General features: G+C 50.9%; 1 protein-coding gene across 10 annotated transcripts in view; it reads right to left on the reverse strand.

Annotated features, from left to right (window-relative positions):
• The window catches only part of WHRN (whirlin), an 89,528-nt gene extending 81,027 nt beyond the window's left edge, over nucleotides 1–8,501 (reverse strand). For 2 of the 10 annotated variants that reach the window (XM_084795030.1, XM_084795031.1), the window contains exon 1: nucleotides 5,633–7,142. In XM_084795030.1, the coding sequence (XP_084651156.1) occupies nucleotides 5,633–6,250 (618 nt within the window). In that variant the 5' untranslated portion in view covers nucleotides 6,251–7,142. Of the gene's footprint in view, nucleotides 1–5,632 lie in introns of all 10 variants that reach the window. The other 8 variants (XM_084795029.1, XM_084795028.1, XM_084795026.1 and 5 more) reach the window with 6 other exon arrangements.
• Between the last annotated feature and the right edge of the window lie 2,381 nt (nucleotides 8,502–10,882).

A 10,882-nucleotide genomic window follows, 5' to 3' on the forward strand; every position in this document is an offset into this window, starting at 1 on the left:
TCTCACATGGCCTTCGAAGATGCTGGCTACACAAGCCCTCGGGCTAGATTCCACTCAGGATCCTCCTTGACCATGATCCTCTTTGCCTCCCTGCCTCCCCTGGGGACAATAAAATGGCACCTGCACACTGCAGACACTCTCTGAGGAGTGATCTGGTAAAGCAAAGGTAGGACATAGAAAATGCCAACTCTGGGCCGGGCGTGGTGGCGCACGCCTTTAACCCCAGCACTAGGGAGGCAGAGGCAGGTGGATCTCTGTGAGTTCGAGGTCAGCCTGGACTACAAAGTGAGTCCAGGATAGCCACGTCTGTCAGAGAAACCCTGACTCCCCCGCCCCAAAAAAGAAAAAACTCTGGACTCTGCAGGATGAGGCTGTGTGAGCACATACATAGCAGCTGTAACACGTCCACTCCAGGAGAGATGGACCATGGCGAGGCTGCAAATGGTTGGGGCTGGCGCGCACATAGGGCATCTCCATCTCACTCAATTTGGCTGTACACGTAGAACTGCCCTCAAGGGCTGGGGAGGTCAGTGAATAAAGTGCTGCTTCACAAGCATCAGGACCTGAGTTTAGATCCCAAACACCCAAGTAAAAAGCCAGGTGTGGCAGTGAATATCTGTACTGTATCCCTAGTGCTAGGCCAGGGCGCGGATTAGCAGATTGCTGGAGCTCATTGGCCGGTCAGTCTAGCCAAACTGTTGAAGAGTAAGAGACTGTCTCAAAAACTAAGGTGGAGAGCAAAAGAAGAGGACACCTGCTGTCAATCTTGGTCTGCTCCCTCCCTTCCCCTCCCCTCTGACAAAGACACACACACACACACACACACACACACACACACACACACACATATGTGCACAAGTGCATGTTCTCTGACCCTCAGCATTACTGCCTGAGGCTGACACCTGGAATGCAGGGGAAGGAATGCCAAGCATGCTTCTCACTCTGCACCTGCCAGGCTGTGCACTCAGAAGGAAACATCGCAGCCCAGAAACTTATAGAAAGCACCCGCAACCTGCAGCACAATTAGACAGCTGTGTGAGCTTAGACTCCAGCTTGCATTCTTGCTTGGGGGTTTAAAAAGAAAAAAGAAGGAGAGAAAAAAAAAAAGGAATGGTCTTGCAAAGATTGGTATTTCAGCCTCTAGCTACGTCCAGCCATTTAATGTCATTTCTTCTAATCAGATTCTCTGGTCCTGGCTGGGGACTGGAGTGTTGTCCCTAAGCAATGGGGACCAAAAGCCGTAAAAGTGCCAGTTGGAGCCCTAATGCCCTCCTAGTGAATGCCTGCTTCTATGCAAAGCCCTTTGCAGGACGGAGAGAAGATTAAGAATGCAAGGAGACTGCGAGCAAAGAGGCAAGTGCAAGATGACAGCTGCCTGCACTTGACAGGTGCACATGGGGCTGTGTTCCTGCGTGTGGCGGGAGGCAGGCAGGGGTGGCAGGCAGCAGTACACATAAAAGCCTAGGATATGGGGGGGGGGGGTAGTACACTTCTCCATAGCTTCATCCGAATGAGCACCTGAGGCTAGTCCTAAACAGCCCTGGGGTTGTCAGCAAGGAGGGGAGGGGAGTGACAGAAGTAACAAAGCCAGCACTAGGCTGATTCTGTGTCTCTTTCATGTGCAGCTTCAAGTCAAAAGACAAGAAATCTACCAGGCCGTCAGCACTCCGATACAAAGGCAGTACTGGAAAAACCACTGCTTTGATTTAACAGCAAATAACAGGCTGAAGAGGATTTGCCTGACACAAGCATCATTTTCTAAAGCCTTGAGTGAGCCGGATAAATACACAAGACTGCATTAAAGACACAGACCTTCTCCGGGTCCTGCACAAACTCTGGACATGAGGCAACCAAAGGCTTTCAGAAGAGCGGACTCTGCAGTTCACAGCTGACAGGATTCATTCATGAGGACCAAGAATTGTTGCAGGGCCAAAAAGGAGATGGTGTGGACCTTTGGTTTCCACCTGGTGCCCAGAAAGAGACCAGGTGCAAGGAACTAGGCTTCAGATACAAACCTGGAAGTGATAAGCGCATAACAGGGGCTTCACCAACCACAACATTGTAAAATGACAAATGTGTCATCTTTTGAACCTGCCGAACCAAATGTAATGACTTGTATTAATTTTTGACAGATTCTTCCTGAGTTATTATGCAATGGAAGGGGGAAAATGAGAGTTCTAATTAATTGGAAGGGCTCACAAACACTTCTCAACATCTGGACCATTTCAGATTCTAATTTGCTACTCAGATTTACCTGTGGGAATGCTGGGACTGCAATGAAGCTGCTTAATTTTTATTAAGCATGCTTGTGCGCGCATGTGCACACGTTTGCACACAACACAACAGTACCGGGATATCCTAAGTGTTGCTACCGATACCAACAAGGGGCTAGAAAGACTAGTGGGTGGTGGATTTGATCTCCAGTGCTCCCAGGATGGTGTTGTTTGTGCCTCAATCCTACTGGCAGTTCCCACTAGCTCTGGACTCACTCTAGGGCTGGCTTTCTTGGGTTGAGAGATGGGGGGGGGGGGGTGAGAGACGGCAGCTGGGCTCCCCGTCTGTACAGTGTGTAACCCATGGATTTCCTGAGTTAGCACCAAGTTACCCAGGAGTGCCAAGCTTCCCTTCTCCCAACCCTCAGCCAATTCTTTTTGCTTTAATGGTAGGCAATTCCAAAAGAACAAGAACACAGCAGATCAGACGGTCTACACGCCTTCTGGGTAGCACATTCCAAGCAAATCAGACTCCCAGAGCTGGGAAGGACCTTGGACAGCACCAGGCTCATCTAGGCTGGAGCAGATATTATCAGAGCCTCATCCAAGGTCACACACAGCAAGTGTGCAGCAGGCCTTAATGACACCAAGTGGTCTACAGAATCCTTGGCTGACTGATCTAGCATATTTGGCTAGCATATTTGAAAGATCTACTTTTTTTTTTTAATTACTAGTTTGACTCTTGTTCATCTGAAATAGCTTCCTTCCCACCCCCTTAAAAAAAATCAAAATTTCAACGTAATTCTAAATAGCAAGTGGCTTCCTTAATTTGGGCCTGTCACTGTTGATTTAATAACAGGACTTTAAGAAAGGAATGGGAACCCTGTTGGGCCCAGGATAAAGTCCTCAGCAAATTGCTTTGGGTATCACTGGATGTAATGTCTGCCAGGAAAAGACACTGGGTAAACTTTGTTTGCTTGATCCCTCTTTTTAAAGCTGTGTTCCTCTCTGATGCTCCGACACTCTGACACTTTGATTCTTAGAGTTTATTTTAACTGGGTTCTACTTCTGTTGTATGTGCATACATACAATTAATCTCTCCTCTGGGAGTGCTTTGAGGGTCACGTTCTTTCTGCATCAAAAAGAAAAATATACATTTTTTAAACTGAAAAGGTGTCTTCTACTAAATGGAATAGGGGATCCTGGGACAGAAAGAAGACATGAGCAGAAAATTCAGGGACACTGAATGAAGCCTGGAGCCCAGCTAGCACTGACCAGGGAGCCCTCTGAGTCCCATAGCTAGTGGCTGACCCCACATACAGAACTCCTAGGTGACAGCAACTTGTATCTCCTAGGGTAACTGGGGCCCTTCTGAATCTCAGAGAAAGTACTTTCTCCATTTTATACAGATGTGTCAACGGCTCTCCAGGTGTTCTAACTGTCCGTGTGCACATGACACAACCCTGCAGTGGTGACCCCTATTCTACATTACCATTGTAAATTCTGTCTCCTCCATTACCTGGAGTTTGGATGACACAACACTCGTTTTTGCCTGATGCTTCTGAAGGGTCCCGAGATCACGTGTCTGACACTGGTTAGAAGTGGGGCTCCCTCAGGCCAGAGGCACAATGTACTTAATAGTCACCAGGAGGAAGACGGATACAGAAGTCAGCTCGGCTCACAGGGGCTCCCTGGCTTGTAGAAGTTACACTTCAAGGATGCTCCTGTTCTGTCCCATTCAACCTCAGGGCAAGTGTTTTTTTGCAGGCTTCCAAAACTACACCTGGAGAGCCGAGGAGGGTCCCTCTGCCAACAGCAAGCAGGAGCTAATGCTATGTGCTGCCCTGAGCCCCAGCTCAGCGGTACCTTGGAGCAGCTTGGGGAAGTGGAGACATACAGCCCTGATCATGACCTCTTTGGTGCCAGATCTGAGGTGCACACTCACACTGCAGGAGGAGCCTGGGTGGCTCGTGTTCAGGTGGCCTTTGCAAAGTCTCTCACCTAGTGATGACTAAGTGACTCCGGTCTCTGTAAATTGCCACTAAAATTGAATCTGTGTTTATAAATGGCATTTGGATCAAGTCTCTTTAGAGCATCAAATTCATCATTTTCGGAACCCTGGACGTCTGAGGAGAAAACTAATGGGCTATTTCTTTATAAATTCATGGGATGCAAGATAAAGAGAGAATGGTGATGGAAGAGGAGCCCGAGAGAATGGGAAACTCATGAGCTTTATCTGCTGGATCATCCCCCCACCGCCCCCCAAATAATCAAAGACCATTGGGTTTTCTCCAGATACCAGCAAGAAATTTTCAGAAACCCCAGGGGCCTCCTGAAAGGGGTGGGGTGGGGGCCCCTGAGTAGGGAAGCAAATGATCCAGGCCAAGGCCTGAGACGGATGGTGGTGTCCAAGCTGCATGCACAGGCAGTCACCCTATCTCACCCAGCCACAAGCCACTGAACACCACATGGGAAGCAGCCCTGGACTTTTGCTGCCTAGGACTTTCCCAGCAGCCACTGCACCCTGTATGGTACAACTGTGTGAGGTGGACCAGGAGACCAGAGAATAGGGAGGGAGGGGCTTACAGCCAACCCAAACCAGGAGAAAAACCTTTCTTCCTTGAGGGCAGATATGAGCTGCCATTCCTTCCCTTCAAGCTCAATTCTTGTATAAGAAGCAGTAGGGATCGGGCTAAATACTAATGAGAAAAAGATCCTTGGATCCACGGACCCACCAAACTCTCATACTCAATTGGCTGGAGCTGGCTCACCCTGGGTGATAAGATTAGCAAGCATGAATGCTCCTCCAGAGTGCAGGATTAAATTCCTACTAGCTGGTAGTGGTGAGGCTATTTTTCTCAATTAACAGTTAAACGAGAAAAAAAAAAAAGCATGCATACTTTCACGGGACTGTGGGGTTCATTTGTGATGTTCAGGCAGCAGCCTAGTTTGCAACAAAGTTAGGAGCCAGCCACTTCTCTGGTCTAGCTTGTTGCAGTGTGCACCAGCTAGCCCACAACTAGCTCTGTGGTTACCCAGCCTCCTTCCGTGTCACTAGCAGCAGAGCAGAACTTTCTTTCAGCAGCAGTGGGGAGGTCCATCAGCAACGCAATGCCAAGCGGGGGCTCCCTTCTAATGCTCATTAAGACCCCACAGCCCTTTTCACACTTTAGTGACTAGACATTTGCTTGTGTGACGCTGTGTAGGTGCCTTTAGGTCAACCAAGGCAAGAATAACCATTCCTCTCTGCTCGGAACACCTACTTGTGCCACAAATTAGATGCTCCTCTTTTAAAATAGAGGCAGGGGGCAAAAGAAAAACACAACAGAGACCAGAAAGGTCAAGCTATTTGGTAAAAGAAGTGGCAGCACCAGACTGCCTGGACTGTCCTCTAGCACTCCCATAAACCACAGCCCTACCTTGACAGCCTCCGCGTGGGTCACCCGGGCTAGAGATTTATCGTTGACGCGCAGAATCTGGTCCCCGACCCGTAACCCTTCCTTCTCTGCCAGGGAGCCCGGCTCCACTAGAGACACGTAGATGCCCACGCCGTGTTCCGAGCCCCCGCGGATGCTGAAGCCTAAGCCCTCGTGGGCCTTGGCGCGCCGCAAGCTCACGAGCCGCACCTCCCCAGGCCCCGCGCCGTCGGGAGCGGCCCAGGAGGGCTGCCTGTAGGGGGTGGTGGCGGGCAGGTAGAGGCCCTCGGCCGTATATTGGTCGAAAAGCAGTTGGTCGGAGCGCGGGATGACCAGTCGCAGCATTGGCAGCAGACGCCGCTTGACCGGGCTGTCCAGCAGGACGCGCAGGGTGCGCACCAGGTCGAAGACGTTGCGGCGCGAGTGGTACGCGTTGAGGCAGTGAGTGAACTGCTCTCGTTCGGGCTCGCTCAGCAGCGCTGTGAGCGCCTGGTGCAGCTGGCGCACGTTGGCAGACAGTAGCCGCAGCCCCGCGCCCCCTCCGCCGCCCGCCGCGGCCGCCGATCCCAGCGAGCCGGTGGAGGACGAGCTCACCGACAGACCGTCCAGCTGCGCGTTCATTTCCCCGCCGAGGCCCGGCCGCACTCGGGGCGCGCGGCGCGGGGTGGCTGCTGCACCTGCGGCCAGCGGCGCGACAGCTGGACTCCCGGGGGCGCGGAGGTCACTGCTGGAGTCTGGGTTTGGGGTAGGCGCGGAGACGGCGGCTGCAGTCTAGACTGGCCGGAGAGCGAAGACGACGGCTGCAGGACTGGGGGGGGGGGGTGCGCAGGAGCGGTGGCTGGATCTTGGGGAGATGGCAGGAATCGCGGCTGGTGTCCCAGGAGCGCGAAGGCGGGGGGGGGGGGGGGGGGGGGGAAGGTGGCGAAACTGGAATCTGGAGGACGAAGAGACGGCGGCGGCTGTAATCCCGAGGACCGCGGCGGGATCCTGGGGGACAAAGAGTTGGCTGCTGGAGGCCGGAGGTCGCGGAGACTGCGGCTGGAGGCCGTGGGGAGCAGGGTCAGAAGCTACATGCCGGAAGGTGCGGGTACCACGAGTGGCCGCAGTGGGGTGGGGTGGGGGGACACAGCCAAGCCGCCCGCCCCGTCACACCATGCCCGGGGCTCCCCCAGCCAAGATGCCCGTTCCTCTAAGGCTGGGGGACCCCAAAGTCAGAAGTTAGGGCGCCGGTTGATCTAGTGCCAGAGTCCGGAGCAGTTGCAGCCAGAGGAGCCACGCGGGCGTCTGGCGGGGGGTGCGGGGCATGTCCCAGGCCGCCCACCATGCAGCAGCCCGGGCCCCCGGCGCCCCAGCGCCGCCCGGGCGCACACGGAGCCACGCGGCCGTGAGCACGGACTTTGCGAACTGTTGAGCAGCTCCGGGCCGAGTCTTCCAGCGAGTTCCGACGCCGTCGCCGTCGCCGTCGCCAGCCCGGACTTGGTCCCGCCCCCTTGCCCCTCCCCCTCCCCGCCCAGTCCCCCCGCGGGCTCTTCAGGAAATGACGTCCCGCCTGGCGCGCCTGGCTGTTGCCTGGAGACGGGGTGAAACAGTCCGGCCCTAGGAAAGAAAGGGGTGAAAGTGGGGGTAGAAGCAGGAGGAGCTCTGGGAATACTGCGAAGCCTTCCCACTTACCCAGCCCAGGGGTGAAAAGATGGGTTTCCAAAAACTGCTCTCTGGCGATCACAGCCTGACTCTAGGGTCGCTTTGGAGCATTATCTGGTTTGCCAATTCACAATTAGGGAAATATGGCCAACTTTTGGCCTCTAAAATATTAGGTGCTTTGTGCTCTGCTTTTCTGCCTTAAAATGTTGTTCCTGCTGCTTGCACATGCTCTGACTCCAAGTTTAAGTGTGTATGCGGACCGTTGTTGGTCACCTGCTCTGTGCAAGAGATGAATGTGAGCCACCCAGGTGCCAGCTGGAGCTAGGATTCTGTGCTGGGATAGCTCAGCCTGGGGCCCCTGCCCCAGGTGGTCTCTAGGATGAAGGAAAGCAAGGAGCTGTTTTCAGAAATGTAAAGTCTGCAAACACACAGGTGCCTTTTTAAAAACTTAAGTCTGAAGTAGGTATGTCAACTGTAACAACGCAAATGACCTGTCATCTTTTCCACACTGAGGGAACTGGGTGAAGGTTACATGAGGACTCTATATACGGTCGGTTTAGGCTTTTTACATGGGATGATGCTAGCGGACATAGTCTGAAGTCTGTCGTCAGACACCCACTCTGCCTAAACAGGATCACAGAGAAAGCTTGGGGCTTCTATTGAAAAGGAGTGTTCTAAGGAGATCCAAAGTGCTTTACCCAGTCACTACACCATAACAATTGCATCTCTTCCAACCTGAACTGTCATCGCCTGACAAGCTGTCTTTTCCCTAAAACTGTTCTGGGGCGCCATCCCAGGAATACAACGGCTGATTCTGACCCGGGAGAAGTAGAAAGGAGAGGGGTTGTCTGGAGTGGCTCTTAAGCTGGGTGCAGAAGGGTGGCTTCTTTGCTCTTCTCTTATTTACCCATGTGCTTGGTCACTCTTCAATATTTTCCAAGCACCTGCTCTGTTGTTTGGCCATATGCTAGATGCTGGAGACCCAGGATAAAGAGCCTATGACCTCAAAGAGTCATAGGCTCACACAGGAAAGATTGGGTAAGTCAAAACAGTCCACAGTGGGGAGAGATGACTAATAAGAATGGCCTTTCTGGGCTGCCAAGGTGGATCAGTGGGTAAAGGTGTTTGCCACCAAACTCAACAACCTTATTTCCATGCCTGGAACCCACATGATGGAAGGGAAGAACCAACTCCTGCAAGCTGGCCTTTAATTGTCACAGGTGCCTGTGGCATGTGTGGCAACCCTGTAGCACATAATAAATAATTCAATAAGTAAAAAAAAATAAAGTTTTAAAAGAATAATCTTTCTTCTTTGAGTAATGAGAAGCCATGGGAAGATTTTTAATACTGTAGTTTTAATGCATTCCCCAAAATGGAGGCAAATAATTAAAGCTCTGTTTTCCCTGAAGCTTTTCCCTTCTCCTAACACAGACCTGAGTTGAATTTATGCCCAATGAACATATTTCACAGGGCATCAAAGAGTGATGTCTTAAGTAGCCAGTTGGGTGACCCTTTGACATCCGTCTTACAGCTCTGCGTGTAGTAGTCCGTGCTGTGCATCCTTATTTCTCTTCTTCAAGTCTAATTGAAGTTTTTAATGGAACCAGAACGAGATATTTAAGAAGAGAATCTTCTCCAGCTCCTCCCCACCATGTGTTAATGGCATACCTCGAAATGCCACCACACAGGGATTAATTGCATGCAGTTCAGGTTTTTCTGCAAATGTATTTCATGCCTAGCATTCAGTCAGTTTGTGTTCTAATTATAATTACTGTGATTGGTTTGATAAATGAATCCCAGGAGCTAAGATTGCCATTCCCAATATTTTCTTTCTGTGCAAAGGATCTTTTCGAGAATGTTCTGCTTTAGGCAGCAGAAGCCTCTGTGCTCACAGTCTCCGGGAAAAAAAAAGAGAGAGAGACACTTTCGTCTGCAAACATCGGACACCATCTGGGAGGCTGTGCTATTGTTTAACTTCATAGAGGTTGATCCGAGAGAGCAGGCAAGAGCGAGAGCACAGGAAAGGGAAAAACGGGAACTTTCCCATCCATCTTGCATAACCACCTTCGTATCAGTTTGCGATGTGTCCCTTCGGAAAGGCAATGTGTAACTGTGCTCAAACCTCAAGAATCTTATTTCATGTGTGAAGATGTGTTTGTCTTTCAAGAAATAAGCTCTTGGAAACCCAAGCTGCCCAGGCTCCTGAGAGCTGTATTGCCTTCAGGCCCTGGAATGAAATCAAGAGTACCTATTTGGCCTTGGCTGCACACTGCCCTCTTCAGAGTGAAAACAGTACTCTCCTGTGATTGCAGCCTTCCCACCCACCCCCACCCCCAACCCCGGCCCCGCCCTTTCCTAAAGTCACTTTCCCCCCAGTGCTGGAAAGTGAAGGCAGCACATACACAGGCTAAATAAGAGCTCAGACTACCGAGCTTTGCCTCAAGTCAGTGCTCTCTGAGACAAGATCTCATGTAGCTCAGACTATCCTGGAATGTGATATGTAGCTCAGGCTGACCTTGAACTCATGATCCTCCCACTTCAGCCTTCACAAAGCAGCACCACATCCAGCAGCAGAACCACTTTTAGTGGTTCACTGTTGATAATCAACTTGAGCCAACCCTGCCGGTTCAGATGTTTCTGGGAATCTAGACTCCACTTGGGCAGCTAGAAAGACGGAACAGGAAAAATGAATTGTGTTGTGTTTTGTGCTTAGGACAACTTACAAGCGCTGAGAGATGCTCTGTGTTGAGCTGGGTTTTTTGTTGTTTGACTCTTAGTTACTTCTGCATTGCTGTGACCAAAATATCTGATCAAAAACAAGTTGGTGTTGGGGGTGGATTTTGGGGGGCGGGGGCTCATAATTCTGGAAAGTTCAGTCCATCAAGGTGGTGACACAATAGCCCAGAAATTCACATCATGGCTGGCCAGAAAATAGAGTGATACAAGGAGTAACCTGGAACTATATGATCCCCAGAAGCTGTTTCCTGTGGCCCACCTGCTGCAACTGGGCCCCACCTCCCAAGTCTCTGAAACCGTCCCAAATAGTGTCATCAGCTTGGAACTAGCTATTCAAACCAAGAGCCTGTGGGCTTCATTTTCAGGCTGAAGATGCAACAGTTTTAAACCCAATCTACACACTCCATGTCCCATGCATCTCATGAAGCATGGAACACATAGAAGGGAAGAACATTACTAGTTTCTTCCCCCGCCCCTTGCAATCTTTAAAATCCCTTTTCTATTCCATAGTTATTTGGAGCCTCTCTTCTTCCCACTAATTCACTGAAATGTCTCCTTAGAAGGTGCTAGAGATTAATTTAATTTGAGATACATTTCCTGCGGGACATACAGAATTATCTGTAGCTGATGTTTTTTGAACAGCACTTTTTTAATCACTGGTCTGCTTTATTCGCTCACTCCTTCTTCCAGCTAGTACTGGAGCTATCATCACCACTGTTGTCAGCTTCCTGGTAGAACAGAGAGGATGATGAGACACCAGGAAGCCACTGTCCTCAAGATGGCAGGGTCACTTACAAGGAGAGTTAGGCCTTGGACCCGGGGAGCCTGACTTTCAATCTCTGTGCTGTAGAGTCTCCCAGATGCTTGCTTCAGAGA

This window comes from Acomys minous (genome assembly GCF_964271855.1).
Source record: "Acomys minous genome assembly, chromosome: 1".
NCBI classification, from domain to species: Eukaryota; Metazoa; Chordata; class Mammalia; order Rodentia; family Muridae; genus Acomys; species Acomys minous.